Source organism: Tyto alba, unplaced genomic scaffold (assembly GCF_018691265.1).
Source record: "Tyto alba isolate M040663 unplaced genomic scaffold, T.alba_DEE_v4.0 Super-Scaffold_48, whole genome shotgun sequence".
Classification (NCBI taxonomy): domain Eukaryota; kingdom Metazoa; phylum Chordata; class Aves; order Strigiformes; family Tytonidae; genus Tyto; species Tyto alba.
In genome coordinates, this window is record NW_024881324.1 from 3324399 (window position 1) to 3351578 (window position 27180).

General features: G+C 41.6%; 1 protein-coding gene across 1 annotated transcript in view; it reads left to right on the forward strand.

Annotated features, from left to right (window-relative positions):
- RAMP3 (receptor activity modifying protein 3) overlaps window positions 1–10851 on the forward strand; it is a 54929-nt gene extending 44078 nt beyond the window's left edge. Inside the window, exon 4 of the mRNA XM_042806784.1 lies at window positions 9312–10851. Within this exon, the coding sequence (XP_042662718.1) occupies window positions 9312–9567 (256 nt within the window). The 3' untranslated portion in view covers window positions 9568–10851. The remainder of the gene's footprint in view (window positions 1–9311) is intronic.
- Window positions 10852–27180: the final 16329 nt, after the last annotated feature.

The window sequence follows — 27180 nt, forward strand, 5'->3', positions numbered from 1 at the left end:
GTGCTTTTAAGATGTGGTAATTTTTCTCACTGTCCTACTCTGTTTCTTAAGTGGTGGTGTTAATGTCTGTATTAAAAGGAGGTTCTTATTCTTCTTGTAACAAGTCTGTCTTTTGCCTGTGACCATAATGGATGACTCACCCCTCCCTGTCCTTATGTCAATTCCTGAGCCTTTTGCTTTATTTTCTTCTTCTCATTCCTGGGAGGGAAGGGGAGAGTGAATGGCTGTGTGGCGCTCAAGTGCCTTCTGGGCTCAAACCATGACACAGTCTTCAGTAACATAAATGAAGCTGGACTTTTATCAAAGCTTGCATGAACTCTCTGGGAGCAGAGCCTCTTGGATGTGCTCAGGACTGAGGTACAGGGTGTCTTTTATACTTTGATTTAAAGATGGTTGTTAGTGTATTCCGCAGTTGCGAATGAGCAGCTCAGGTCTCAGTCAGTCATGGATCTCCTTCGGTCTGTTGCAATTTTGTGTATACTCTGAGGGACCGCATTTTCCTTTCCTGTGTATGTCAGTCAGGTTGCAGAGGAAAGAGCAGAAAAAAGTTCAGGGCATCCTTCCATTCCCCTCTGTCAGGTTCTGGCAGACTCTGGTGCTCTGTTGTCCAAGTAACTCCCAAAGACAGCTTTTCTGGAGCTCCACTTTCTCTGAAAAAACCAGGCCGCTTTCTGGCCTGGTTTTCTAGGGAATTAAGTCATTGTAGTCATGTTTTGTGTGTGTGTAGCTTAAACAGTGGCAAGTTCACAAGGAAAGGGTTGTTTTCAGTGCCCCAGTTGCAGGATAAGAATCAGAGTACTCGTAAGCAGCGTGGGTTGTGTCTAGAGCCTGGTCCTGAGCCCAGGACCCCTATGCCCTGTTCCCACCTTGGCCATAAACTCTGCTGTGAGCAAATTGTGATTCCATATTATGGTTGAGTTTTCTCATCTAGAAAACAACAAAGATGTTTGCTTCATTTGCAAATTAATGAATGAAATATATTAGATGTCACATAGGCATTATCAGCAATATTTTTTTTGCCTATATACATTAGTAAAAAATACAAACCGCTGAAATGATTGCCTATAGTAGCCAGTGTCTGAAATAGCAGTCTTGCATGCTTTTTTTGTTACCGTCCCGTATTTAGAAATCAGTTGTTTTATTTTAGGTAGCATTTCATAACCGCTCTCTGACTTTGAAACCAAAACTATAGAGTTATACATGCTGGTTTTATTTGTTTATTCATTTTTCAGTGGTATCTGGTCTTTCACTGTCACTGCAGAGATATTTACATGTGTGAGTTTTGGAGTACAGATGTTGTGAACTGATAATGCAAAATATACCAAATTTGTCTGGCTCTTTTATAGCAGAAGTTGTAAAGGGAAAGCTTTCTTTGCTTTGTTTAAATTTCTACCTACAGTTTGAGCACAGCAAACAGGATTGCGAATGAGAAACAGATACAGCTACTGTGGGCTTCATTTTAACACAAGACAATCAATCAAATAATACAGGGATTGTTGTTATATACTCGGGGAGTATTTGGACATCTAAACTGGGTGCCAGCTATTTGTATGTGTCACATATGATCCCTAGTAGGGTAGCCATCAGAGACCATGTTGTCTTTTATTACATAGTATTTTAGTGAGGTTGGACAATGGTACTTAAGCCTCATTTTACAGAGGGGCAGATGTGTCCAGCTGATGAGCACCCGCAAATTGAGTTGGCAACACCTCTCCTTCATGAGCATTTGCATGACAAACCACCACCGTGGTGCTCCAGCTTGGTGACAACAGGATGGTTCAGAAACCAATTTTGTGAAGAGTGTGTATCCTGGTGCCAGAGGAGGAGGAATACAGCGGAGTGTAGAAACCTCATCATCTGTGCCAAGTTAAACTACTTTTGATTTTTGGTTATATGACCTGAATTCCCAAATACTTTTGGAATGATTGTAGCTGAAATTATAAATAACATCCATGATTTCAAGGTCTTGTTGTGACTGTCTTTATGGATTTCACTAGTTTTAAAAATCCATCTCTAAACAACTGCTGTAGATCTCATAAGGGCTCATGTCCTTCCAGACCCACACTACACACTTAAGCTCTGCTCATAAAATAAAACTAAGCACAAAATATTAAACAAACAAATATGTCTCAAATAACCCTTTGTACAAGACAGAAGGAGAAAAGTGAGAAAATACATCGGAATTAATTATCTTCATTAGCTGTAATTCCATAGTTTTCTAAAATGAAAGGTACAATACAGTAAAAAGGTAGATTTTTCATTAATCCTCTTTCTCCTCCAGATACCGTCTCATTCTCTTTCCAAATACCATTTTGTGGTTAAGCTTTCTTCTCAAGGTTTAGGAATTGGAGGTGTCTTTTTTAGCTCACAGCACTAAAGTCTGTTTTAAAAATTACTCTGCTTTCTTTCAGCTTTCAGTGAGTAACAAATGGCCCTTCTTTCCCCCTTGCCACTTTCTCTGTTTTCCATCAAATGTCAGCGTTGCTACAAGAGCTGCTGGTGTCAGACTAGGGCACAGAGCAGGCATCAGACTTCCTAAAATAGTACCGAATCCTCAGTCCTGTTTGCACTGTTCCATGTTAAGCTCATTCAGAATTGAGATAGCAGGGTTGCTGCTGCAAACCTGGGGACATCTGTTTGCCAAGGAACTTTGTTAACAAGCAGCTTTGCTGTGTCTCAGGAACTTAAGCAGAAATGGGCTGCGGTTGTAACTGTGGTCTCTCTCAGCTCCTCCATCATCAGTTGTAGTTCAAGTCAACTTTAGAAGCTGAGCAATGATGATGTAAAAGCAGTAGGTCGCGGGTGATTGTACTCTTACGATAAAGAAATGTACAATTTTAAGCCAGAAATGCCAAGTGTCCAATGTGTGTGTTAGTTAACATAGCTGAATATCTGTTGTGTCACACTGGTGAAGGGATTTGCCTCGACTTGGCAACTTCCAGGAGAATTCATGTTCACCACTGAAACAGCACGTATTTCTTCATTGCTAATCTGAAAGCTAGCTCAAGAATGATTTCTCTGGAGAAGTTCAGTCTTCTTCCTTTTAGTCTTTGTCCCTGATGAGTTCATGATTAAGTAACGTATTCCAACATAATTAGTCGTTCGTGCAGTAGCATAGTAAATAACGGTTTAGACAAACTGTATTAAAGCCACAGCTCTTGAGCCAGATCACTGCACAGAGCAGAGTGATGCTGCGATGTTGTAATCGTCTCTAAGGAGCAAAACAAACTCTTACCTGGAAGGTGCAGTACATGAATGACCCTTTGCAAGCCGGACATTTGCAGAGCATTTCAGCCTTCGGGTTGCAGGATGCCGGTTGCTGCTCTCGCATCCTGCGTTTTCCCATGCCCCGCCCCGTGCCTGCTCGGTAGCTCTGCTTCTCTCTCAGCTGGACAGGTGGGAATTCGTGAGGTGGCTGCCAGCACCTGAGACCCAGTGCAGACTCTTCAGTGGGTTGAGTGCATCTTTTTCCACACATCATCACTGATGGTGATGGCTACTTCGGAGGTGCTGTGCATATAGGAAGTTGGATGGATATGCTTAAGTTTTTGTGGGATTAAGATTTGCCTTCGCTTCCTCTTTTGATTTTTGTATAATTCAAGGGAGTTATGCAACTGGATTCTATAAACGTGGCTTCAGAGAATACTTCCCCTCTGAACTGGTGTTGCCCAAGGATGGGCTGAGTTTACCACTAAGTAATCATTAAAATATAGCTCAGGAGTGGTGGAAGGCAAAACCCCCTTGCTAGTAGAAGCTTCTGGCTTGGCAAAATTCTAGTGCTGCTAAAGTTTTGATTTTTATGACATAGTACCTGGTGTCAGGCTACATTTCCATCCTTGTTCTACATTTGCTTAATGTAGTAGTTTCCGTTGCTCATTGGAGATAGACATTAGGTATATAAACTACTGCTTATATCTACAGATGGTCTTTATATTTAGATTTTCTTGATGCATCTTTAGTCAATTAACAACAATTTAGTAATAATTGTGTATTTTAGGGTTGTCAGTTAGGTTCATTCAACCATTTTTCATTTTCCAGACAGCTGTTGATGTGAAGCCAAGGGTGGAGATCTGTAATTATTTCAAAGGACACCAGAATGTATTTATTCTTTTCAACCAAAGTGAGTAAATCTGTCACAAGGCCCATTATTTAGTCGCATGAGAGTAAACTATACTTTATAATGTTGTCATTAAACCAGCAAGGGTTTTTTTGCCTTTTTTGACCCCTCACATTAATTTCTTTACTTATGTTTTGTACTGAATTATTTTCTTCTGGCTGAATTCTATATTGGAGATGCACAACAGCAGATCTGATCTGATTAGGGAGGTAGGAGTCTGTCTGTGAGAATACTCCTCTTGGCAGAAGACACGTGATTAAAGGAGTGGTGAGATACAGCCACAAATCTGTTTGCAGAGATGTTGAATCAAAAAACCTCAGAAATACTCCACCGTGTTTGTATACTCATAGCTGATTATAAAACTAAGGTTTTTCTTCTAACATGCTGGTGAAATGTCAGGAGATAATAATCTTAAGGTTTGGATCCTTATTTGAAGTTCATCCAGGCCGTTACACCATTAAATTCTATAAAATCTGGCGGCTTATCCCACAAAAATTGTGGGTTTTTTTTTTTGGTGAGGTTGTTTGGTACTTCCTGCCTCTTCTTCATATGGAAATGCTGTAAGAATGGTCTTTCTCATCATATGATATTTATAATTATTATTATGTCAACATATTTTATTCCAGACTGGGTCAAAATCACATGGATGATTATTCACTTTGAACTCTGATTTAATATGTATAAAGCAATTTCATGGTTGAACTGTCTGGGGGGGGGGAAAAATAAGAGACTTTTAAAACATCTTTATAAAAATACACCCCATAACTTGTAGTATCTTGGAACAGTGCCTCTAGATTCCTGCCTGGGATTGTGGAGTAGCAGAAGGAGTGAGTGTCCCTGGAGTATCTATTACCTGATCTACATCAAAACTCATTTATGCTAGAGAGAATTTTCACCATATTTTCTGAGTACTTTAGTGGACTCAAAACAAAAATTAACTTATAATGTATGTACCCTGCTGTACCCCTTCCATAATTACATCACTAACCATGAAGCTGATTTATGTAAAATGGGATAGTGAAAGTGCATTGATCGGTTCATTTTTTTAATTCCTGGCTCATCTCATTAGGCAATGGCAAAAAAAAATCCCTGGCTGCATGTGTGCAGAGTGTCTCTGGGGTGGTCTGTTCATGAGTGCTGGGGAGGTGGCAAAATTCTCTTACTGGAACTGCTGGTGGGTCTGCTGGCTGCAGCCTATGAACGCCTTCAAAAGTTTGTCTTCAGTAACATGATACATGGTACTCTGCTTTTTGAGAATCGTTTGCCATTTTTTGAAAGAACAAGTTTTCTTTGGAAAGGGCTCAGTTGTTGAAACTCCTAATGAAACGATCTATTTGTTTTGTTGGTCTCGTGAAAATTGGGAGGAGGGAGTTGTATTTTTTTTGTGTGTTTGTAAACCAATCATCTCTGCAGTTTTTCTGTTTAGGGATGTTGAGGAAGAAAGAGCAAGAATTTACCATATTCCTCCCTGGGGATGTGGGAAACTATGGATGAGATTCAAGCCCCCGCTCAGAGCAGTGCCCTTAGTGGTAGGCAGCTGGGTACCCTGAGACAGGTGAGATGTAATGCAGCCAAATGTCTAGTTGAATAACTTGAGTGGGCACTCCATGAAATGCTGTCCTGTTAAGGCAAATGTCTGTGCTAGCATTCCTGATAATAAATGCCTATTGTCCATGTTCTTTTTTATAGGTAAATGGAAACAAATCCGGTTTCTCCTGGGTAAAATAACTCAAAAAATAAAATGTTGCACAGTTTTTTACAAAAAGTAACCACACAATTGTTATTATCTGTTTAAGTACAGGAGAAAAAGTGTTTGTGCTCTGGAAATGAAGTATTGTTTGACATTAGTGAAAGTTGTCTTTCATGACAAATGTGTTACAGCTCAGAGATTGCTCCAAAGAGGAATTAAGTACTTTTCATGTTCTCTGAAAGTAAGTGTTTTCAATAATATGCAGTATGACCAAGTACTTCATTCCTCAGTAAAACTTCTAATTATTCTCCTGAGCATATCAGGGGAAAGCATATCTTTACATGAGTTTTGGTGCTTGGACTATGCTTAGTTTTTGTTTTTCAGTAGAAACTCGCAGATAAATTACTTTTTCAGCCCACTGAACAGAAAGCGTGTAACCTGGCTCCCAGTGAATATACCTTTTCTAAGTGTTAACTAACTAGGTACTTGCAGCTAGCTTGAAAGAGATGAAAATGCGACTCAGCACAGAGAATAATCATCTTCTCACACCTCCTTATAATCTGAGAGGTGAAGGACCTTATGCTACTGTACTGCTCTCCAATTACTTGTTCTGGGAATAAGTAGAAAATGTAATTTCTCATTCTTTCCTTTCACAAAGTGTGTAATTTTTATGCATTTGTGTTGAAGTACTTCCAGTCAGAGGCCAGGGCATCTTTGTGTTAGTCATTTTATTGTACAGAATGGAAAGGTTTCCTACTCTAGCTTTTACCATTTGAATAAAGAGAATTACATAAGGCATAAGAGAATTAAGCACAGGAGAACTGAATTGGAATTAAATATCTATGAAACCCTGCCTCCCTCTTAAAAAAGCCCAACAACTTGCAAACCAATTGATTAAATTCAAAATGCCCATGCCATAGTAACGAGGATTCAGTTGCTCCCTTCTGAGGCAGCTGTCACACAGTACCATGCAGAGGAATTTTTTCTTTTTTTTTAAACTTTTTGTTGCAGTGCATAAACTCTAAATTACATAAATATTTAAGTGAATTGAGCTTTACTGGCAGACATGTAATTCTCAAATAGTTGAGATATTTCCTTATCTACATTCTTACAATTGTGTGAAAAAACAGTTATACTGCAAGTAGCTTTTTTTTGGGGGGTGAGGGGGCGGCGGGGAGAGGGTATTAAGGGAAATTTGTGAGGAATTTAAACTGTTAAGATAACATTTTTATTCTGTTTTGGCTTTTAGGCATTCAGTCTTTCAAATACAATGTAACTCCCTAATTATTTTTATCTGGCCTTTTGGTAATGTTTGACCAGGGTTTTCTAGCTATGTTATAATTGAAATGCAAAGTCAGTGGGATATGGTTTTGTTTAGCCCGTCAGACATTTATAAAAAAAAAGACCTACAGAATTCTAGGAAGACCAGTGAACGTTCTGTAGGATTTTACACCCGGGGGAGGGGAGGGAAGGAAAAATAAAGGTTTTATATCATTAAATCTTTCAGTTTAGGCTACTTTTCTGTGAAGTCTGCTCAGGTCACCGGGATTTCTTGGTTCGTTTTGTTACTCTGCATGAACAGATGGGCAAAGGGAGGTGGGGGTGGCAGCGGGGGAGCCGTGGCAGGCGCTGGTGGGGCACGTTTGCTCACCGGAGCGGGGCCCGGTGCTCGCCGAAGCCCTGCCTGGTGGCTGTGCGAGCAGCGGGATGCGGGCTCCGCCGCCTCCGCGTTGCAGTCTGCCGAACCTTGCAGGCGTGCCTTCAGATGTATTATTCTTCAGGTCCTCTGGGACTGTCTCTCCCATATTCAGCTAGACATCTTCAGCTTCTAATTTAGTCCAAGGTCATAAAGAATGGATGCTACCGGGTCACAGGGAAGAATGACTATTAAAATAACAAACAGCTAATATTTGTATTTTATTTTTAGCTTATTTCCTGCTGTTTCCCTGCAGCTGCTGACTTTGTCATAAAAGCTTCCTTTCTAGTTGCTTTGCTTAAAATATACATACATTGTGCATATCTGCATGCCAGAGCGTCTGCGTATGGGCTTCTCGGGTCATCCAGTGTATTTGCTTATGACTAAAGGAGCAGCAGCTCAAACGCCCTGAGAATGAGAACTATGAGGAGGTTGCAGAAGAACCTTTCTGCGAGGCTTTTTCTTCTTCTGCGAGCGCATCCCTGAGAATGTAGATGCTCTGTGTTCTCAGCCTGTGTGCTCAGAGCATGGGCAGGCAGACATCTCCCCTGACAGGCAGGCAGTAGACAGTGGACTTCAGCCTTGACCCAAACACTGAATATCTCTCCTCTGCTACTTCACAGCAAAGGATTGAGTCAGCGTTAGTGCCCAGTGGTACTCAGTGTCAGAACGAGTCACTTATCAGGAGTTTGTGTATTTATACATACTGAAAGGGAGCGTGGGGCCTTCAAATAGTGCAGCATGCTATCCCTTGAGGTGTCATGTGGTTTCTTGCTCTCTCCTTTCTATTTTTAATTTCCCTTTGAAGTAAGTTTCTTGGGTCATGCAGGACTGAAAGAAATATTTTAAAATGCAGCAGACAATAATTCATCTTCCTTATTTCTTACCCTATTCATATACTGACCAGACACCCTTTGTCTTCCCAGTTTCCAGTCTCCTCCCCTATACTCCATTCACTTCCTGAATTTCTTTGGCTTATGATCACACCACAAAACCCATCCTATTACTCGTTTAGGCTTATTGTTTCCTTTTTTTTTTTTTTTTTTTTTTTTTGTGAAGGATAGCCAATTCTCCTAAGTTATCCCTGGACAGGTAGATTTCAGCACATGCTGTGTTGAAATCGTTAGGCTTTACAAGGGGTTCCCAATCTTTCATGAGCATTGAGAACTTGTGTAATTAGGAATTTTTATTATTTTTTTTCCTACTGGCCATTTGATGGAGTTGGGAGGAAGTTAAAGGTTGTCAAAAGCTAGTTTTCTGTGTGTTTATTTTCCTATTATCTTCTTACTGCCTAAGGGTACAGCAGAACTGAAATTGTTACACAGTAATGCATATTGTGGCTCAGTCCCAGCATCACGTCATCATTTTTGCCACAGCATCATGTCCAATGACAGAGGATGCATGAATTACCCATATTTTGCTCAAGGTGTCCTGGTTTTGGCACATTTGTGTGTATGTTTTTCTGAAAACATTGCGGCTGTTTCTAGTGAGGAGTTTCTTCTAATTCTATTCAAGTGACATTAGGAGATCCTGGCTGTAGGGACAGCACACAAAAAGCAGAGTTTTGACCACTGTCTATCCGGGATCTCAGGATTTCACATGAAATCTCTGTTGTATGAGTACATGTGAGCCAGTTCTCATTCTGGCTCACTGTGTAGTATTTGGTACCCACAGCTTCTGTTAAAGGCCCTTCAGCAGAGTATCTACATGATAGACCCACTTTTATAGATTCTATATGGCACCCTATGTAGCTTTCTCTAAGTGCAGTATGCATATGTGTTCTATTTAAACTTCATTTCTTCTCCTAGGTATTATGACAACTTCACCCAGTGCACCGAACGGGAAGCCAACAATGCGAGTTGCTTTTGGCCAAACCCCCTCGCAGAGGGCTTTATTGCTGGAATTCATAAACAGTTCTTTTCAAACTGTACTTCAGAAAAGGTTCACTGGGAAGATCCACCAGATGAAATTCTCATAACTCTGATCTTGATCCCAGTCACGTTGACGTGTGCCATGATAACGCTGGTAGTCTGGTGCAGCAAGAGAAGCGATATCCTGGTATAAGCTGTTCCTCTGGGCTTTCTTTTCCTGCATTTCCTTCTTCCAAAAACACTAAGAAAGAAAGAAAGAGGAAGAGAGAAAATTGCCGTAAAGATTTCAGATCTGCTGAAGTGGAACCTGTGAGATACCGAGGCAGAGACAATGCTGCTGTGTACAAAGCGCTGCCTGCTGTTGCTACCGAAAGTCACTGCTGCTGGTCTTGGCCATCGGTGTTGCTGGTGCAAAGCTCTCTGCTTCCTCTGGGTCTCATCATCACGGAATTCACAGGCAGAAGCAGGAGAGTCTGCAGGCAAATGGATGCCAAAAGGGTTAAAGTTACTTTATTGTGGGTAAAGCTGATTGGTAAACTGAGTTTTGCAAAACTGTATGTAAGTGTATGTACACATGGTGTAACACCGACTGCAGGGGAGATGATATCGCTTGAGTTTTTGTGCAGGACACTTGGGGTTTTCATCTGTGAACCCTGTGACTTGGATAGAAGGTCACTGGCAAAGGAACTGAACACGGATGTAACCAAGTGGCAGCTTTTCCTAGAAGCTAGTCAAAAACATCATTATCAAGAACTGGAAGTATTGTCCTGGCAAAGGAACAATTTATGTGTCCAGTGACTATCCCCATGGGGAAATTAACATGCCACATTATAAAATAGTTTATAAAATGCTCTTAAGCATGGCTACTTGTAATTGTATGGCTTACAAACAAACTCTGGGAAGATATGCAGGTCTTATTTTACAGAGCTGGAAAATATGAGGGGAAAATTGTTGATTATAAATATACTAAGGAGTAATGAACAGACTTTCATATGCCAGACTTTATTTTTCCTCTTTTATAATTATTATTCTTGATGATTTGTGTTCACTGTGTACTCCCCACTTTCACTTCACTCTGTGCAGGTGATATCCTACAAATAAATATCAAGGTGTCATGTTGATTTAGGTGTCTTTCAGAGTATAATTTTGTATATAAATAATTATTCATCCCATGAAGCATGTGGGAACTAAAGTATGAACATAAAATCTTGGAACAGGCATAGGAGGAAAGAGGAAAAATTCTACTCAGAAATTTTAGTCTATAAAACTATTCCTATGTAACAGTTTAAATAAAGATCATATGCTCAAAATAAAAGAACTTGTATGTTTGTGTTGTAAACCTTTCTTTCCTGTCATTTCACAAAATGCCTTTCAGCTGAATGCTCTTCTGTTACAAGTGAGCAATATCTGTTACAAGGGACTCTTCATTTTTCCATACCTTATGCACACAAATAAAATACAGGTTGGATGGCCGAGTCTTGGTGTTTCATATCTCTGCTAGTTAGATTTTCTCCTTTAAGATTCTGGTCCAGTATTTGAGACTTGGGTCTCTGTGTATGAGAAGCTTTTCTAGGCTTGAATCAAATTAGAAGTGCCCCTCTTACTAGAATTGTTTGTATATATATAGGTAAAGAACACTTGTATCTGTACTGGTTTGTTCTCACATCCTTTCACAGGGGTTGAAGGCACCAGCTTGTTTGTGCATTACCGTAATGTTAGAATTTTCTAAGGTGTTTCCTCTGTTTTTCTAAAGATACTTTTTCATTCTCTAGATGCTAGCAAAAAATTGCTCTTTGTAAAAAAAAGAATGACATACGTGCTATGGATTTTCGTTTAGTTTTCAGCTTAACTATTATTTTCTGCATTAAGATGTTTTGATCCACCAAAACTAGTGGTGAAGTTAAAAAAAGGGCGCATTCATTTAATCCAAAAGGTTGTTTGGTTAAGCATTTTGTGTGGCCAAAACCAAATTATTTTATTTTCTGCACAGAGTTTCATTTTAATTCTCATTGTACTTTACACTTCAACACGCTTCAAAGCAGGTTGCAAAACTCCAGTTTGGAAACCACATAGCAAAAATTTTTACTTTTTCAAAAACATGTTCAGTTCAATCTAATTGCCGTATTTGGTGCAAATTCTTGACCAGTTCTTGCTTATTTGAAACTGCTCACCTGATCAACAGGTTATCTGAGGGATATCAACCAGCTTAGTCCAATATAAAACAGATTGGCCTAGGTACTAGATGGAGAAGAAACCTTCACCTTGATGACATCATACCACTAGATGTGTATTGTGGTCTTTAAACAAATGACACGTCTAAATGGATTCTGTTTATTCTGAAAATAAAATCTAGGGTGAACTTTTCAAGGAGCCTAAGAAATGTAAGATTCAAAGAATGAAATACAATGGATTTTCCTTCATGTGCTGTGGGGGATGGGGAAGTCATCTGTTGCTGCTGTGTGCTTTGGATGTGAAATTTTAATCTTTTTTTGCATGTCTTCCTCATCCAAAGTGTGATCTTCCACTTTTTTTTTTTTTTTATATACTTGATAGAAGGGCAGAGAAGTTGAAACAGTGTGTAGGAAATGACACTGCTAATTTAATGCAGCCTCAGTGGTTAAATCTGGAGGAACGTTTGTAGTGTTTTAAGGAAAAAAGCAACCACAGTGTCCAGGTGTTAACAGCTGTGTACATTAATAAGGAACCAGAATGGTAACTATTGGATCTTTTGACATAATAAGTACTATGTGTTAGTGAGAGTTAGTGGTTATTTTCTACTGGAGCTTACTACCTTTCCCCCAAAGTCTGTTTCCATTGCCAAGAAAATCACATCTGGGACCAAGAATCTGGCTCGTTTTGCAATTGTGAATTAATTCTATGTTACAACAGTCTCAGAGGAAAATAGGCAGGGATTCAAACAGGAAGAAAATAACTGGTTCAAAACTCTTCCTCGAATTGGAACAGTGGTTGATCTCAAGCAACGCTTAGGCCAGAAGAAAAGTGACAGGCTTGCTAAGTAGCTAGCTGACATTGCTTAATTTCTGTGAGTTGTGGGATTTTTTGCATTATTGAACAACTGGGAAAGTGTATTTCCATGGGAATATACATGAGCGGCAGCAAAGAGTTGACAGAAGATGACGACTAGTAGGAGCAAAACAAAGGCTGAGAGGGCTGCCACCTCTTTCAAGAGAGATATCAAGGATGAAAGCCAAAGGAGGAGGAGAAGAGCTACTGAAGTGCAAGGAGGAAGATGGTCAAGAACACAAAACAATTTGGGACTTATTTCCACTAGGATGACCTCACCATAAGCAGGGTAGTAGCAAATGTCCCTTGGTGCCTTGGTAAGGAGTGGTGAGGAAATCCTGCATGCTCTCCACATCTCCACAGAGTTCATGCAGAGGGAACCAAAGCCCTTTCTTTCACCTTTGGCATCCCCACAACCAAATGAATGTCTATAGTATAAATGCCCTTCTTTACCGAGCCTGGATGTCCAGATTACTTCCCAGGGACGCCCAGCAGCTGTGCCCGGGGCACGGCCAGCAAGGGCAGGGACAGCCCCTGGGCACAGGGACAGCCCCTGGGCACAGGGACGGCCTCGGGGCCAGCACCCCACAGCCCTTCCTCCGAAGGGGGCTGTGCATGAGGAGCCCTGTCCTGTCACTCCCACGTCACGGTGCCCTGGGGCAGGATAAAAGGGAGCATCCTCCATGTCCTGCTGCCAGAGCTGGCCTGGGGACATCCTGAACACATCCGAGAGAAAGTCCTTGAGGGGCCGGTGGAATTACTTGGCGGGGGCTGAGGGAGGAAGACCAGAGGCAGGGGGAGGCTGCTGGAGAGGAGAAGAACCACCAACATCTGGAGATGCCCGAGGTATCAGGCTTTTTACAGCTGGAGAGCAGTGGCCAGAGCAAGAGAATGCCTTCTTGAGGAGCACTGCAGAGCTCGCCGTCCTCATCCCCTGCGGAGCCAGGGGCAGCAGCCCAAATAAATGGGATGCAGAGATGTTGCCAAGTGTCCCAGGGGTTTTCTGCTTTCCTCTGCAGCACTGAGCACAGCCCCATGCCAGGGCCTCTGGGCCATTTTGGTGAGGTTCTTGCCTGCGGCTCTTGCCACCTCCAAGGCGCTACTTGAGCACCGGCCCTCTCCAGGGCCGCTCTTTCTCATCGCAAGTCTGCAGCGGCAGCAAGCTCAGCTCTGCCCTTGGCTGCATTTCCCCGGGGCTCTGGCCTGTGCACAGCAGCCTGTGCTCGGGAGGGCTCCAGGCTCGCGGCACCACCCGGAGCTGCCACTTCCCAGCTCTCCGAGCTGCTCACACATCACTGGCCGGGCACAGCGGGGCAAGGTTTGGAAGGCAGCAAGGATGCTTGTCATCGGCATGTGTCCTGCTTCTGGAAGATACTCCACGGTACCACACCTCCTCCTCCTCCGCCTCCTCCTCCTCCTCCTCCTCCTCCTCCTCCTCCTCCTCCTCCTTCTCCTCCTCCTCCGCCTGCTGCTGCTGCTGCTGCTGCTGCTGCTGCTGCTGCCTCTCCTGCTGCTTCTCCTGCTGCTTCTCCTGCTTCTTTCTCTTCCTCTTCTCCTTCTTCTTCTTCTTCTTTGTGTGGTTGGTCCTGATCCTCGTTCTTCAAGTTGTCACTCTTCAGGAAACAGGAGCTGCTTGGCCTGTATTCCTGCCTCTCCTCCCTGCAGGTCCATGACCTGCCTTTGCCAGACCACGAGGGATGTTTTTTTCAAGCTAAACTGAAGACTGCATCATCAGCCTGTTGCTGGATACAGATGTGTGTTGTGTTACGGCTTGTGAGCATCATCTCTCAAAAAGATTTAGAAAAATAACATTCAATGACACAAAATAACATAAAATCACATAAAATTAGATAAAATGAAATCTAGCCATAAAACTGTGTTTCTACTTGTAAGCTTTCTGATTTGTGTCCATGAAAGCGGTTTTGGAGCTGAGAAACCCCTGGCATCCCAGGCAAATAACAGTCTCATTATTTGACTCATGGTGAGCGCATGGAATGGAATGGAATGGAATGGAATGGAATGGAATGGAAGGGAACGGTAATGCGATGCTGTGCCTAGAGTTCTGCGTGCCCAGCTCTGCCCTGGGCCCGAGGGGTCCCTCCGGCGAGCAGGTCTCTGCAGGGCAGGTCCCAGGCCCACCCAGGGGACAGGGGCAGGGACGGGCACACACCTACCCCATCGCCCAGGCAGGGACCGAAGGCCCCGGGCTGAGCTGAGACCCCGCGTCCCCTGGGCCCTCGGCAGCGGGGGGGGCCTGGGGGTCCCAGGGGAGGCCGGTCCCAGCCATCGACATTGGTGGGTGTCCACTTTGGAGACTGAGTATTGGGCCAGATGGACCTTCGCTCTGACAGAGTACTGTTGTTCTCTGGGTCTTCTGTTATAGCATGGTTTTCCATGGGAAACAAGCATTTCCAAAAATGAGTACAATAAAAAACAAATCCGCAGGGAAATGAGCAGGTATTGCTTACATCAAAAAAGGTTGCATCCATTTAGTTCCAGAGCTCTTCTGGCTTCAGACTGAGGGTTTCATCTTTGAGCCTCACTAGAGTCAGAGATTTTTTTCCATCCTGTGGAAATCCAGCTAAACTGGATGAACGTAGAGGACTTTCAAAAACTGCAGTTCCAACATGCTTTTTGCAAATTTCTTCAGGTGCTCAAATGATCTTGAGACGATCCACAGCGCTCACTCCCATCAGAAGGCACATGGCTCCTTCCCACAAAGTGACAGCGCCGGTGCCTAGGCTGGGACATGGTTACCCATTCAGTCCCTTCTGCTAGTGCAGGGCTGGGGAGAAACGACATCAGAGATTTCCTCAGCATGTGCTGGTAGGGAAAGGAGGAGGGAGGAAGAAGAGTCAAATCAAATCAAATTGAAGAGTTGAGTTGGAAGGGACCTACAACAATGATCGAGGTCATCTGCCTGACCACTTCAGGGCTGACCAAAAGCTAAAGCATGTTAATAAGGGCATTGTCCAAATGTCTCTCCAACACTGACAGGCTTGAGGCATCGACCATCTCTCCAGGAAGCCTCTTCCAGGGTCTGATCACCCTCTTGGTAAAGAAATGCTTCCTCGTGTCCAGTCTGAGCCTCCCCTGAGGGATGCAGCTTTGAGCCATTCCCAGTGACCTGGCCCTGGGTCCCAGGGAGAAGAGCTCAGCCCCTCCCTCCCCACGTCCCCTCCTCAGGAAGCTGTAGGGAGCAGGGAGGTCGCCCCTCAGCCTCCTTCTCTCCAAACTAGACAAACCCTGTGTCCTCAGCCTCAGAGGCCATGCCTGCCAGCCCCTTCCCCAGCTTTGGTGCACTCCTCTGGATGCATTCAACTACCTTAATGTACTTTTTAAATCATAGGGCCCAATTTACGGGACTACATTCCCATACTGTGATACCCCACAGCATGGGAATGCAATTAGTACAGCTATAGTGAATAATTTCACAATGTGTTACTTCAGTATGCATGTGCCTTGTGGGGGCCCTTTCCAAAAAGGAATGCAAAGGGAAGAATAATCAGTGGGATAATAGGCGGGATAATCACCATTTTTGACCAGCTGGTTATACTGTGTTTAGTGCACCCCAGGATGCAGTTTCTCTCTCAGCTGCCAGGGCACACTGCTGACTCACGTTGAGCCTCCTGCCCAGATCTCTTTCTGCACGGCTGCTCTCCAGTCACACCTCTCCCAGTTAGCACTTGTGCCTGGCGTTACTCCATCCCAGGTGTGAAATCCAGCAGTGCTTGACTGAACCCGGGATTGAATCTGCAATCCTGATAAGGCTAGGTGGAGATCTGAAAATAGGTCTTACTTAGCCTTTACAGAGCTTTTTGAATTGAGAAGAGTCTTCGTGTTTTAGGCTGGCCTGGCTTAATAACTTCTGCAGATCAGCTGTGGCCGAGAACCCTTCTGGCTGACAGGTTATGGTTTGATACCTTAGGGAATGAGACTTAGGATCATCCTCTTCTTTGCCTGGTGTAGGTGGTGTCTCTGCTTATCTAAATATCATCTGTGGATCCTGGAGGCAAGTGTCTACCTGCTCGAATACATTGTTTGGATCTTTTGGAACCCGATGCAGAGTATGAATTCCACAAAGCAGCCAGGCAACATGTAGGTAATGCTGCAATGCTGGACATTATTTTGCTTCACCTTAATCATCAAAGGCATGAGGGTACTTCATTCCCAGGGAGTGAAAGATCTTGACCTGAATTTGCAGTGCCTGAGTTCCAAAGGGAAAACAAAATGTTGCTTTTTTTGGGGAGGGTAAAGGCAATTAATGACTGCCATTACTTCTAAATACAAGAAGAATAAAGCTTTGCGGGTGCTTAGACAAATACCTAAGAGCATGGAGTGTTACCTTCATATTGAGAAGTACTTCAAGACATAGCACAAGTTATTTCATTTTAGCTAAAGAACCTGTGTTTCTGCTATTCTGACAGAACTTTGCAAGAATGATCCAAGACCCCCAAATACCTCTGTGAATTTGATAAGAAAAGCATATTTTCTGCGTAGTAGGAAATCTAAGGTACTGAATGCTACAGAGTACTAGAGGCTCTGGAGCACTGAGGCTACTACCTTATCTTTGGGTAAACTCTCAGCAGAACATTTGGAATGGAGACAAATAGTAGTGGTGCGTAATGGGCATATTCTGTCAGTACCAATTGAGCCAAGACACTGAGGGAATGGAGGCAGAAAATGCCATGTTTCTAGATCCCGGGTGGTCACAGGCAGCACATAGGCACCAGTCTGCTTAGAGCTTGCTGTGAAAGCTAACTCTGCTCTAATGTGTCTGAAGCCACAATAATGTGATACTGCACTTGTTGGCTTTGAGAGATGCACCTTACTGTTTTGTCTTATGCATAGAGACTCACTAATGCAATTACCTGGCTGCTGGGCTGGAAACAGCTTGAAACAAGGGGCCGGAGAAAGATGTGCCTTTGAAGATTTTTCTGAGAGTATGCATACACAGACAAGACTACCAGGTATGTTACTGGCTTTTTTGGGAACCTGCAGGGCTGGCACCGGTGTAGCTGGAATTGGTCCTTAAGATTTATCATTCGGAGACACCTGAATTCTGTCTGAACCCCTCAAGGTGTGTGTGCTGGCTTTCTGTGGCGGAGTTTTTGGTAGCAGGAGAGGGGAGCTACAGTGGTGGCCCCTGTGAGTAGCTTCTGAAAAGCTCACCGGGGTCCAAGTCAGACCTGCTTCTGGCCAGGGCGGAGCCAATCAGTGACGGTGTCTGCGCCTCTGTGAGTAATTAAGTATTTAAGAAGGGGAACCTGGGATGGGGTTAGGACTTGTGAGGTGGAGCTATGGGAAGGACACCTGTGTGAACACCCAGGTCAGTAGGAGGAAGGAGAAGGATGTGGGGGGAGGTGTGCCAGAGCAGAGCCCCCTGTATCCCGTGGGGAGACGGCAGGGCCACCCCCCTGCCTCCCATGGAGGTCACCGGTGGAGCAGAGGCCGACCTGAAGCCTGTGGAGGAGCCCACGCCAGGACAGGTGGCTGCACTCAAAGGAGGCTGGGACTCTGAGGGGAGAAGCAGCCTCCGCTGTTGTCGTTTGGTGCAAGGTGGGGGTGACCCACGCCAGAGCAGTGTGGGAACGGCTGCATCCCGTGGGGAGGACTCACCCCAGAGAAGGTTTGTGGAGGACTGTCTGCAGTGAGAGGGGAGCCACGGGGAGCAGGGGAGGGATGGGCGGTGTTCATCCCCACCTCCTGAGAATAAAGGACTGATGATCTGACTGCACCCCCCATCCCCTGCCCCTGTGCTGCTGGGGGAGGAGTGAGAGAGATCAGGAGCAGAGCTGAGCCTGGGAAGAAGGGAGGGGTGGGGGGGGGATTGTTTTTGGATGCGGTGGCGCTTCTCACTGTCCCATCTTGTCTGTTAAGTGTTGTTTTTGTTAGCGTTTGAATTAAAGTGTTGTTTTCTTTTCTTCCCCTATGGAGTCTGTCTGTTGCCTGTGACCCTAATGGGTGAGCACTCTTCCTTGTCTTTATCTGGATTCCCGAGCCTTTTGCTTCATTTTCTCCTTCCCATTCCTGAGAGGGGAAGGAGTGAGTGAGTGAGTGGCTGTATGGTGCTCAGGTGCCCTCTGGACTCAAACCACAACAGCGGGATATTTTTCCTTTATATGTTTTTTATATCTAAGTGTAGGTATCTACATGAGAGCAGGCTCTTTAAACTCATTTTCATCACATTCTAAGGGAGACCTGATTTTGGTCAGATTAATGGTCAGAAATGCTCTCTAGGAACCATCAAATGGATCCTAGTGACTGTCTCACTGTAGCCTCAGCTACAAAGTAGACATCTAAATTATAGAGGGCATTAATCATGTTCCCAGGTGCCTTAGTCCTCTATTCTTTAGTGCCCTGTCTGAAAAGGGAATAATCTCAGAGGGGTATTATGAGGATAGAAACATGAATGATCACAAGTTACTTAAATACTGAGTACATAGAACATATTTACAACAGTCTAATAAATCAAAACAACAATAATTTAAAAATCAATGAGAAATACATGCAGGGAGAATTTTCAGGATTCAGTCCATTTGGCTAATTGTTTTTCTTTGTTCTTATTTTTCTTTGCTTTGCAGTTATTCTTTTTAAACCATAAAGGGACTGGAAGGGAGAAATATAAAGAGACTATGCTTGTTAAAACACACCCCTATATTTTTGAAAAATGCTATTGTATTTCCCCTCTATGATTACCGTTAGCATAGGTCTTTTGTCATTTTCATTCAGGAGCTCAGGAGCAGCAGGAGAATGCAATTTTTGTCTGACTGTTTCAGTAGCATTAAAGATGTAGAATGACAACAGTGGAAGGTTTTTAGCACATAGCTGCTTAAAACTGAACCATGTTGACTGCTGTCCTGGTTGGGGCTGGCCTAGAGCTCCCGTTGGTCTGGCAGCGGGAGGAGCTGCAGCCCCCTGAGACCCCAGGGGCTCCCCAGGTCCCAGTGCCCTCACCTGTGTGTGGGGGCGGGGGGAGCACAGCTGGAGGGCTGGGCCCCGATTGGCCGATATGCCATGTCACGTGACACTGTGCTCACTATATAAAGGCAGGAGTGGGCCAGGAGGGGCTGCCACTTCTGGGAGTGTGGCTGTGGGGCCTTGGTGTTGGGGATCCCTGGCCCGGAGCAGGTGGGTGTGGGTTGGCGGGTGGTGAGCAGCTGTATGGTACATTACCTGCTGATACTGCTGCCAGTGTATTATTCTGTTACTATTATTAAACTGTTTTTATCTCAACCCGCGAGTCTCCCTTTACCCCTCTGATTCCCTCCCCACTCCCAAGTGGGGGGAGGGTGGGTGAGCGGCTGCGGGGCATTTAGCTGCTGACCAGGTTCAAACCACGACAACTGGTTTGGAAACTAATTGAACTAATCTTGGAGAGCACACCGAGGGACTGTATATGTGTATCTACAGACAGTGAGTGGGAACACATGGATAATTCCACCGGCAGAACTTCACTTTAAATCCTCGGAGGTTGTGATGCATTTAATTGCTCACCTCATAGAAACACCTCAGCTTAGTCATTCAAAAAGAACTGAAGAAAGCCTAACTACTTCCATCATATATGTAAGAGACTACCTTATTTCTCCCTTCTCTTTAACAGGACTGTAACATAGCTGCAAGGGGATGTGCTGCTACTTTCCAGCTGGGCTAATGGTTTGCATCTACCTTGTGGATACTCCTCCTTGCGACTATACGCATACGACTGTGTGTGAGTGGTATTGCTCAGTATTGGATGCACAAACACACTCTCTTCCAAACAGTTAGGGCTATGTCTGTGCTTGTCGCTGCAAAGAAGAAATCCCACTCGTTTGTCTGTGTGACAAGGCATCGGAGGCATGTATGCCATTTCGGCATGTTTCAGCCACCAAGAACACAGAGCCAAGCGCAGTTAGAACCAAAATACTCCGGGAGACCAACTGATAGAAGTCTTGAAGCATGCCTGTGTCTCATCAGGCTCCTATAATAGTTACCTACAGCTCTTGTCAGGTAGAGCTGGAGAGGGCTGTTAGGATTTTTATATTCGGTCAACTGCTGTAAAAGCAAATATATGTACTTTATCAGAACTGAACAAACAAGTGGTTTTCTTGGGAACTTGAATAGGAACCAATTTTGAAGGCAGTGTCATGTTAAATCATTCCTATTCCAAATGACTGGAAAAAGGCTTGGATTTGAGTGAGCTGCACAAATTTAATTACACTAAATAGTCACTTCTAAATAAAATGGTGCATGCAAATTTACACACTGATTTTTAAATGTCCTCACCACTTGCATGAATTTTAACCACAATGAAGAGAGAAGGGTAAAGAAGACAAATAACAGTGACAGAATAGTCTATGAAGTATGAAAAAATGTATTTATATATTTAAATATAAATAAATAAGTTATTATTGCTTTGGTTTACTCTGCAATGTAGACTGTATAAAATGACATTACTTTCTTTAAGGTCAAGCATGTGTAGTTTTTCAAAGGCATGAAGCTATTAACTCAGCCAACTTTGGAAACGCAGGTGTCTTGCTTTCGGTTTAGTAAATGGTGAGACCTCACTATTGTTTTCTGGTTAGTCTTTTGGGACATCACTAGTTGAAGATGTTTGACACAGTTGTGGCAGGGTCATGGTCAGAGCCAGTAGAACTGAAGGAACAGCTGGGTCAAATTTTAAAGGAAATCTTGTAGTCCTAATGGGGCACTGTCATAGGAGTGCTTGGCTCAGCTTGGGGCTACCTGGGGGCAGGCTGCAGACTTAAAAACCTCACTTGGAAAGGCTCAAGTTTGCTGGGTTTTGACAAAGAGAAAAATTTCTAAGGAAAACTATTAACAGTTGAGGTCACAGTTTATAGAAATTTTATAGGATCAGCATCTTAAAGATCTGTGTACCTTTGCTAGGGTTTTGATTAAGTGGATTCCCATGAGCTTGAGTCTCTAAGGAGAGATATTTCCTTAGACTATAATATTTTTGAGGTGGTTGCAATAACTTTTCCTGTCAGCAGTGACAGACTGCCGGCTCTTTTGGACTCCCAGATTATTTTAAAGTGAAAAGTTCTGCCAGCAAATTTTAGCCTTTTTAGAAACTTATCTGGGCATTAAAACTACTTTATAAAATCTTTGGAGAAACACCAGTACTTGACAATCATGTTGACAGAATATTTACAGACGCTTCATTTATTTCTGTGCTTCAAAAAAAATTTTTTTTTTTTTTTCTGGCAAAAATAGCATGTTTTTGGAGTACATTTTTTAGCAGACTAGCGGAACTGGAAGTCAAAATTTAAAACTACCTTTCTAAAGGTGTAATACTTAATTCAAAATACTCTGATAAATCCACTTTTCCTGAAACAAAATAAATGTCAATGAAGAAAGCCAAACTAATAAGTATAAATTTAGTACTGTGGTGATTGATTACTGCATCCACTCCATCTACATGCTGTATATAACCTGAAATAATTATGAAATATTGTTGAATAATTTTGATTTAACTGCAAAATTGAAGGAAAATGTCTGTGGCTACATACAGTGAATTTGGCAGATTATCAAGAGCGAAAGACGATGTCTTGTGTAACATACAGTACTGTCAATTTATGCTGTAGGGTGACAGTTTAGAAATAGAAATAAAAGACAGTAATAGGCCACAAATATTTCTGATGCTGCAGAAGTATACTAATGGAACTGAAGGATTTTCCCGAGGAAAAAACATTATAATGTTTGTTTAGATATATAAAGGATCCATTTACATGACAGTTGAAGCTTTTATTAAAAATAAACAAAACCCAAACCCTTGTAAAGAACAAGAATACAGTTAGATGAATGCTTGAAGGAAGAAAGACCTGGATCTACATCAGTTACTGATTTTTCCTAAATATAAACAGTGTTTGATTTATGTCTGTCAAGTGTTTTTGCCATGTTGTGACTTACTACAATTACTAGTCCTGCTTTCTGGAAGTTTTAAGAACATTAAATTAAAGAGAGCAAACGCAGGTGATCAAGTTATAAAACAAAGTGTAGCTTAAGTGACGTGGATTCCAGAGACCATAATGCAGTGAATTCTGTGTTAAAAAGCCCACATTGCTCATATTGTGGGTTGTTATTTTTCCTTTTTCACAAACAACCCTGCTCACATTCTCCTAGTATTATCTATTGTATTATAGCTTTAGCCTCTGAATATCTATTGATTTGAAACGAAATCTGAAAACCAAAAGATCAGACTTCAGCATGAGATCCAAGTCTCCAAGTAACAACCATAGTGACAAAGTTTACTTGGAAAACCGTGTATGTAAATGTGATAATACTCTTCAATTATACTGCTGCTCAGCCTGTAAAAGTGCCAGAATTAGATATACCCTGGAAAAGGATCAACATTCATCCAGCCCTTTAAATCAAATGATCCGAATATATCAGCAGCTGTGAATGTACATGGGGGAATTACAATATCTTTTTTGTCAGTACTTAGCGACTGGGTTCTATTGCATTAAAAATAAATAAACAAATAATCTTATTGCTATTAATTATTAATAATATATTATAAATTATGAAGTATTATTTATTTAGTATTAATTATTATTTAATAATAATAATAACTCTAATTATTTTTTTAATCTGTAATGAACTCATGCAATTAGACCAAAATATAAGTCTCTATAATTTTCTGTTGAGAGTCATTCTGTTTTAAAAAATCTACATGATTGGTTAGCTGAAAGAAAAGAAAGAAAGAAGTGTGTAAAAGTATCCAGATGAATCCAAAGTTATAGACACTGAGAATTTAGATTAAATGTCTGATTTCTGTTAACTCAGCATGAAAAGGTGATTATGAAAAAAAAAAAAAAAGATTATGGAAAGAAATAATCCACGTCCCACTGAAAACACTTGAATCCTAGTAAACATGTACCAGTAGTCTTTTACACGTCTAATTAAAAGTATCGCATACTTCTCCAAGAAGCATGAAAAACTTGCAAATTAAGGTTTGGATCTTGCTCAGACAGTGCACTATGTAATGTTTGATGGGTAGAATGGAAAGATTTAATAAAATCTGCTTCAAGGTGTATGTTATGTAACTGAAGTTGAAAAGTTATGGTAAAGAAAGAATACATTGCAACCTGCTTCTCCCAGGTTGCTAAATTTTAAAAAAATCACTAACATGACACAATAAATGTGCTCACATTATGTTGCGTATAAATTAATCTCGTACAACAGGCATCCTGAGATCTATGCCTAAATCCCTCCTCAAGCACTGATTTGTATAGCTAGTACATGAGTTTGTGTGCAGTGAATTAGTGTATTAGTGAAGACTATTGCTCCAAAACAATATACACTATTGAAAACCTGTCATGATATGTGCCTATAATAAAACCCCCAAATATTCCAGGGTATAAGTTTGACATATAAAGTCAATAAAGCATAATGTTTCCATAGGTGTTTTCTGCATGCATCTGTATATAGTTGACTGTGGTTCATCCTTCTCAAAATTCTCCAAAATTCTACTAACACATTGCAGTAATGAAATAAGTGAAGGTTGAGTTGTGGTTTTGTTCTGTTGCTTTTTTTTTTTTTTTTTAAAACTGTTAATTTATCTTCTTAAAAACTCTCACAATAGTAAAAGAATTTTATCTGAATTCTAGTTCTTTCTTTCTTTACTGTGAAGTCTCTTTGCAGAGTGAACTGAACAAGTTTAGTGTTGTTTTTTTTTTTTTTTTTTTAAAAGTCTAGAGTATTATGATTGATGATTTGTGACTGGAGTTCAACACCATCTGTACAGTACTTTTTGGAAGCAGATAGTTGAAACAGAGGTTGGATAAGAATTGCAATTGCTCTTTACTTGAAGATCAAGTTACCTTTAACATGGGTATCCCACTTTAAGCTCTCAAACGTGGAAGTTTTAATATCACTGTGTTAGAGGTAATTGTACAGGATCGAACTGTGCCTTGCATTCTCTAAATGGAGAGTATTTATAGATTGTTGTGGAAATATTAATTTTCTCCCAATGTACTTCATGGTAAGATATCAAAGTTGGACTCTTACTCTCAGAGCAGTAACTGGATGGACCAGCTCTCTGATTGGAGACACAAGGTGCTTTCTAAACATTTCAGCCTCTGGATGTTAAGTGTGCAGATTAATACCACCCTTATGGTCATGATGACAAGACTGTGGGAGAAGTGTGATAAGTAGTGTATTCTTTGGCAGTCATTTTTCATTATTTTCTTATAAACAACCAAAGAAATACACTTCTGGATCTGATCTTTCCTGGTCCTCCAGTAGACTTCTTGTTCTGCTCAAATGCCTTTGAGTCCTATGATGGAGATACTCTGCAGTCTGGAGGATTAAAAGAACAAGAACTTTCCTTTTGGACCTCAATGTGTGACTGCCTTAACACCCTCCTTTAAAGAGGTTAACTTTCATTTTAGCTCAATGGCTTTAAACAAATGTCAGTCAGCTCCATCACTGCATTTCTACACTCTCAATGCAGTCTAGAGTCTTACAAAATTTTGGTCTCCAGAAATATACCAATCAGCATTTAAGGTTCTTTTAAAATGTTGCTGGTATTAAAAACATGATAGAAGATGGAAAATATTAGCTGCCTCCCTTTATCTTGACTTCTAGTTAGGTTAGAAAGATGTATACAAGGAGAAGTAACATGAAACATTCACATGTTTTCTTGAGAAAAAAAAAAAAGATGAAAAAATTTCTAGCTTATGTAAGACTTGATGGAAGTTTTGCAGCAGCTGTAACAAGCGGGGTGTCAAAATTCATATGATCAATGCAAGTATTCATTTGAATTATCCTTATATTGGTAAAATTAATTTATGCAAAAAATATTTATACACTGATGCTTTTCCTTGGTTTCCGAATTTCCTTAGTGTATTAAAGTAAATATTATACAGAGGTTTTATAACACAAGTAAGAACAAGTAGAATGAATCTGTTATACTCCTATTCTGTTGCGCCCAAAGCTATTATTAAAATCAAAGTGTTCAGAGGAGGAAGGCCAGTGCACTAACCAGTTGGACCACCCAGCTCACATGCAAAACCAGAAGTAGCATTCTCTTTGTTGAATATATGCTATTCTAGCTCATGGGGATACTTAATTGGAGGGAAAAATGTGGTTGTTGATCTTCCAAATACTTCTTATAAATGTAATGCTTCACTTCTTTTTCCCTTTCTGTAATGTACTATCCAGAAAAAAAGCCTTTGAATAAAAAAAAAAAAATTACAAACAACAAACATTTCATGGTGTCTCTTATGAAGCATTTTTAAAGTGTTCAAGAATACTGTTCAGGGAATAGATGCCTAGCTGGGTTTGGTGGAATTTACGAATGGCCAGCCATACAGTATGGTGAGTATCCAACAAAAGTTGGCTCTATTTTGCCCTTATGTGATGCACTTTATTGACATGGAAAATGAATCTGCCTCTTTTGCTAGATTGGTATCACTCGTGATTCATGTGATTCGTGAGGGCCTGCTGGCTTGCTCCCTGACACCTGGTTTCTAGGGAAACACCGATTAACTTGTTATATATACTTTCGCACCTCAGAATAAAATGACATAGATTATTTTCACAAGCCTGTGATTGCTGACAACCACAAGGTGCTTCTGTGCCATTCCCATTACATTAAATAAACGACTACAAATTCAGGCAAGAGGATGCATAACTTAAGAGCAATCTGCAGGGCAAATGTGACTTGATGTTTGTAAGTTAATGGCAATAAGGGCAGTAGAGCTAAATCACCTGGTTAACCTGGAAATGTTTTAATATATTGAAGCCACAGAACAAACTTGAGTTAAAGTGCTTGTTTATCAAAATGCAATCTACCAGTCAGTACTCCTAGGGTAGCATGTAAGCCCCCAACATGGGAATTTTGTTCATTTTGGCTCAAATTTTCAGTATCTTCAATGGCTTCTGTTGCGTGCTGTATGGGCTTATAAGCTTGTACGTTTCCATAGTTCTTTCCTGTCTTGTGTTTAAATGACTTAAGGAGCTACTCACGTGCCAGTGAAGTCAGTGGAGATTTTGACCCACTGATCTGCCTTTGGCTGGATCATGCCAAAACCATGACCTATATGCAAAGCCAAACTTGGATCAAGCTCTGAAACTGATGGAAGAGAAAGAGCAATACCAAAATAAAGTTTGAGTTTGACTGATGTTGCATTTTTGATTCAGCATTATTAACTTCAGTTGAGCCTTTTGAGTTCCATCACAAATGAAACCTCAGATACTGTAGGGAAATTTTGCCCTTTTTGGTAGCTTAAGAGCATTAAACAGGAACTGGATATTGTCAGCTGCAGAAGAACTTTCAAACAACATACTTGCTTCTTACACCAGTCTTTGACATCGTAGAAATGATTAATGTGTGTGCTAGCAGTCATTAACCTCTTGGAAAGTTCTGTTTTTGAAGAAGGAAATACATGGGATTTAGAAGTCAAAGAAAAGGGACGGCTGAAAAAAATATCTGAAACCGAATCTCAGTTTATTGTCCCTGTAATATCTTATCTTACAGCTTTATAATAGTAACAGAAAATACACCTGAAATCACAGACACAGAAGCCTGTGTCAAACATTTCTCCTTTTTTAAGACATACTACAAGTTACTCTCACATTCCCCCCACTAAACATGATGTAGCTGAGTCAGGCACAAGTCTTCCAAAATGGAAGATCATTTTTAGTAGTAAACCATATATGAGAACAACAGCAGTAACTATGAAGTATTCTGCAAGCCACATATTTCCTGAGACAGATGATCTAGGCCACAGGTTAATGACTGATTCTAATGTCACCAATGCATACTGCTCATTAGGCT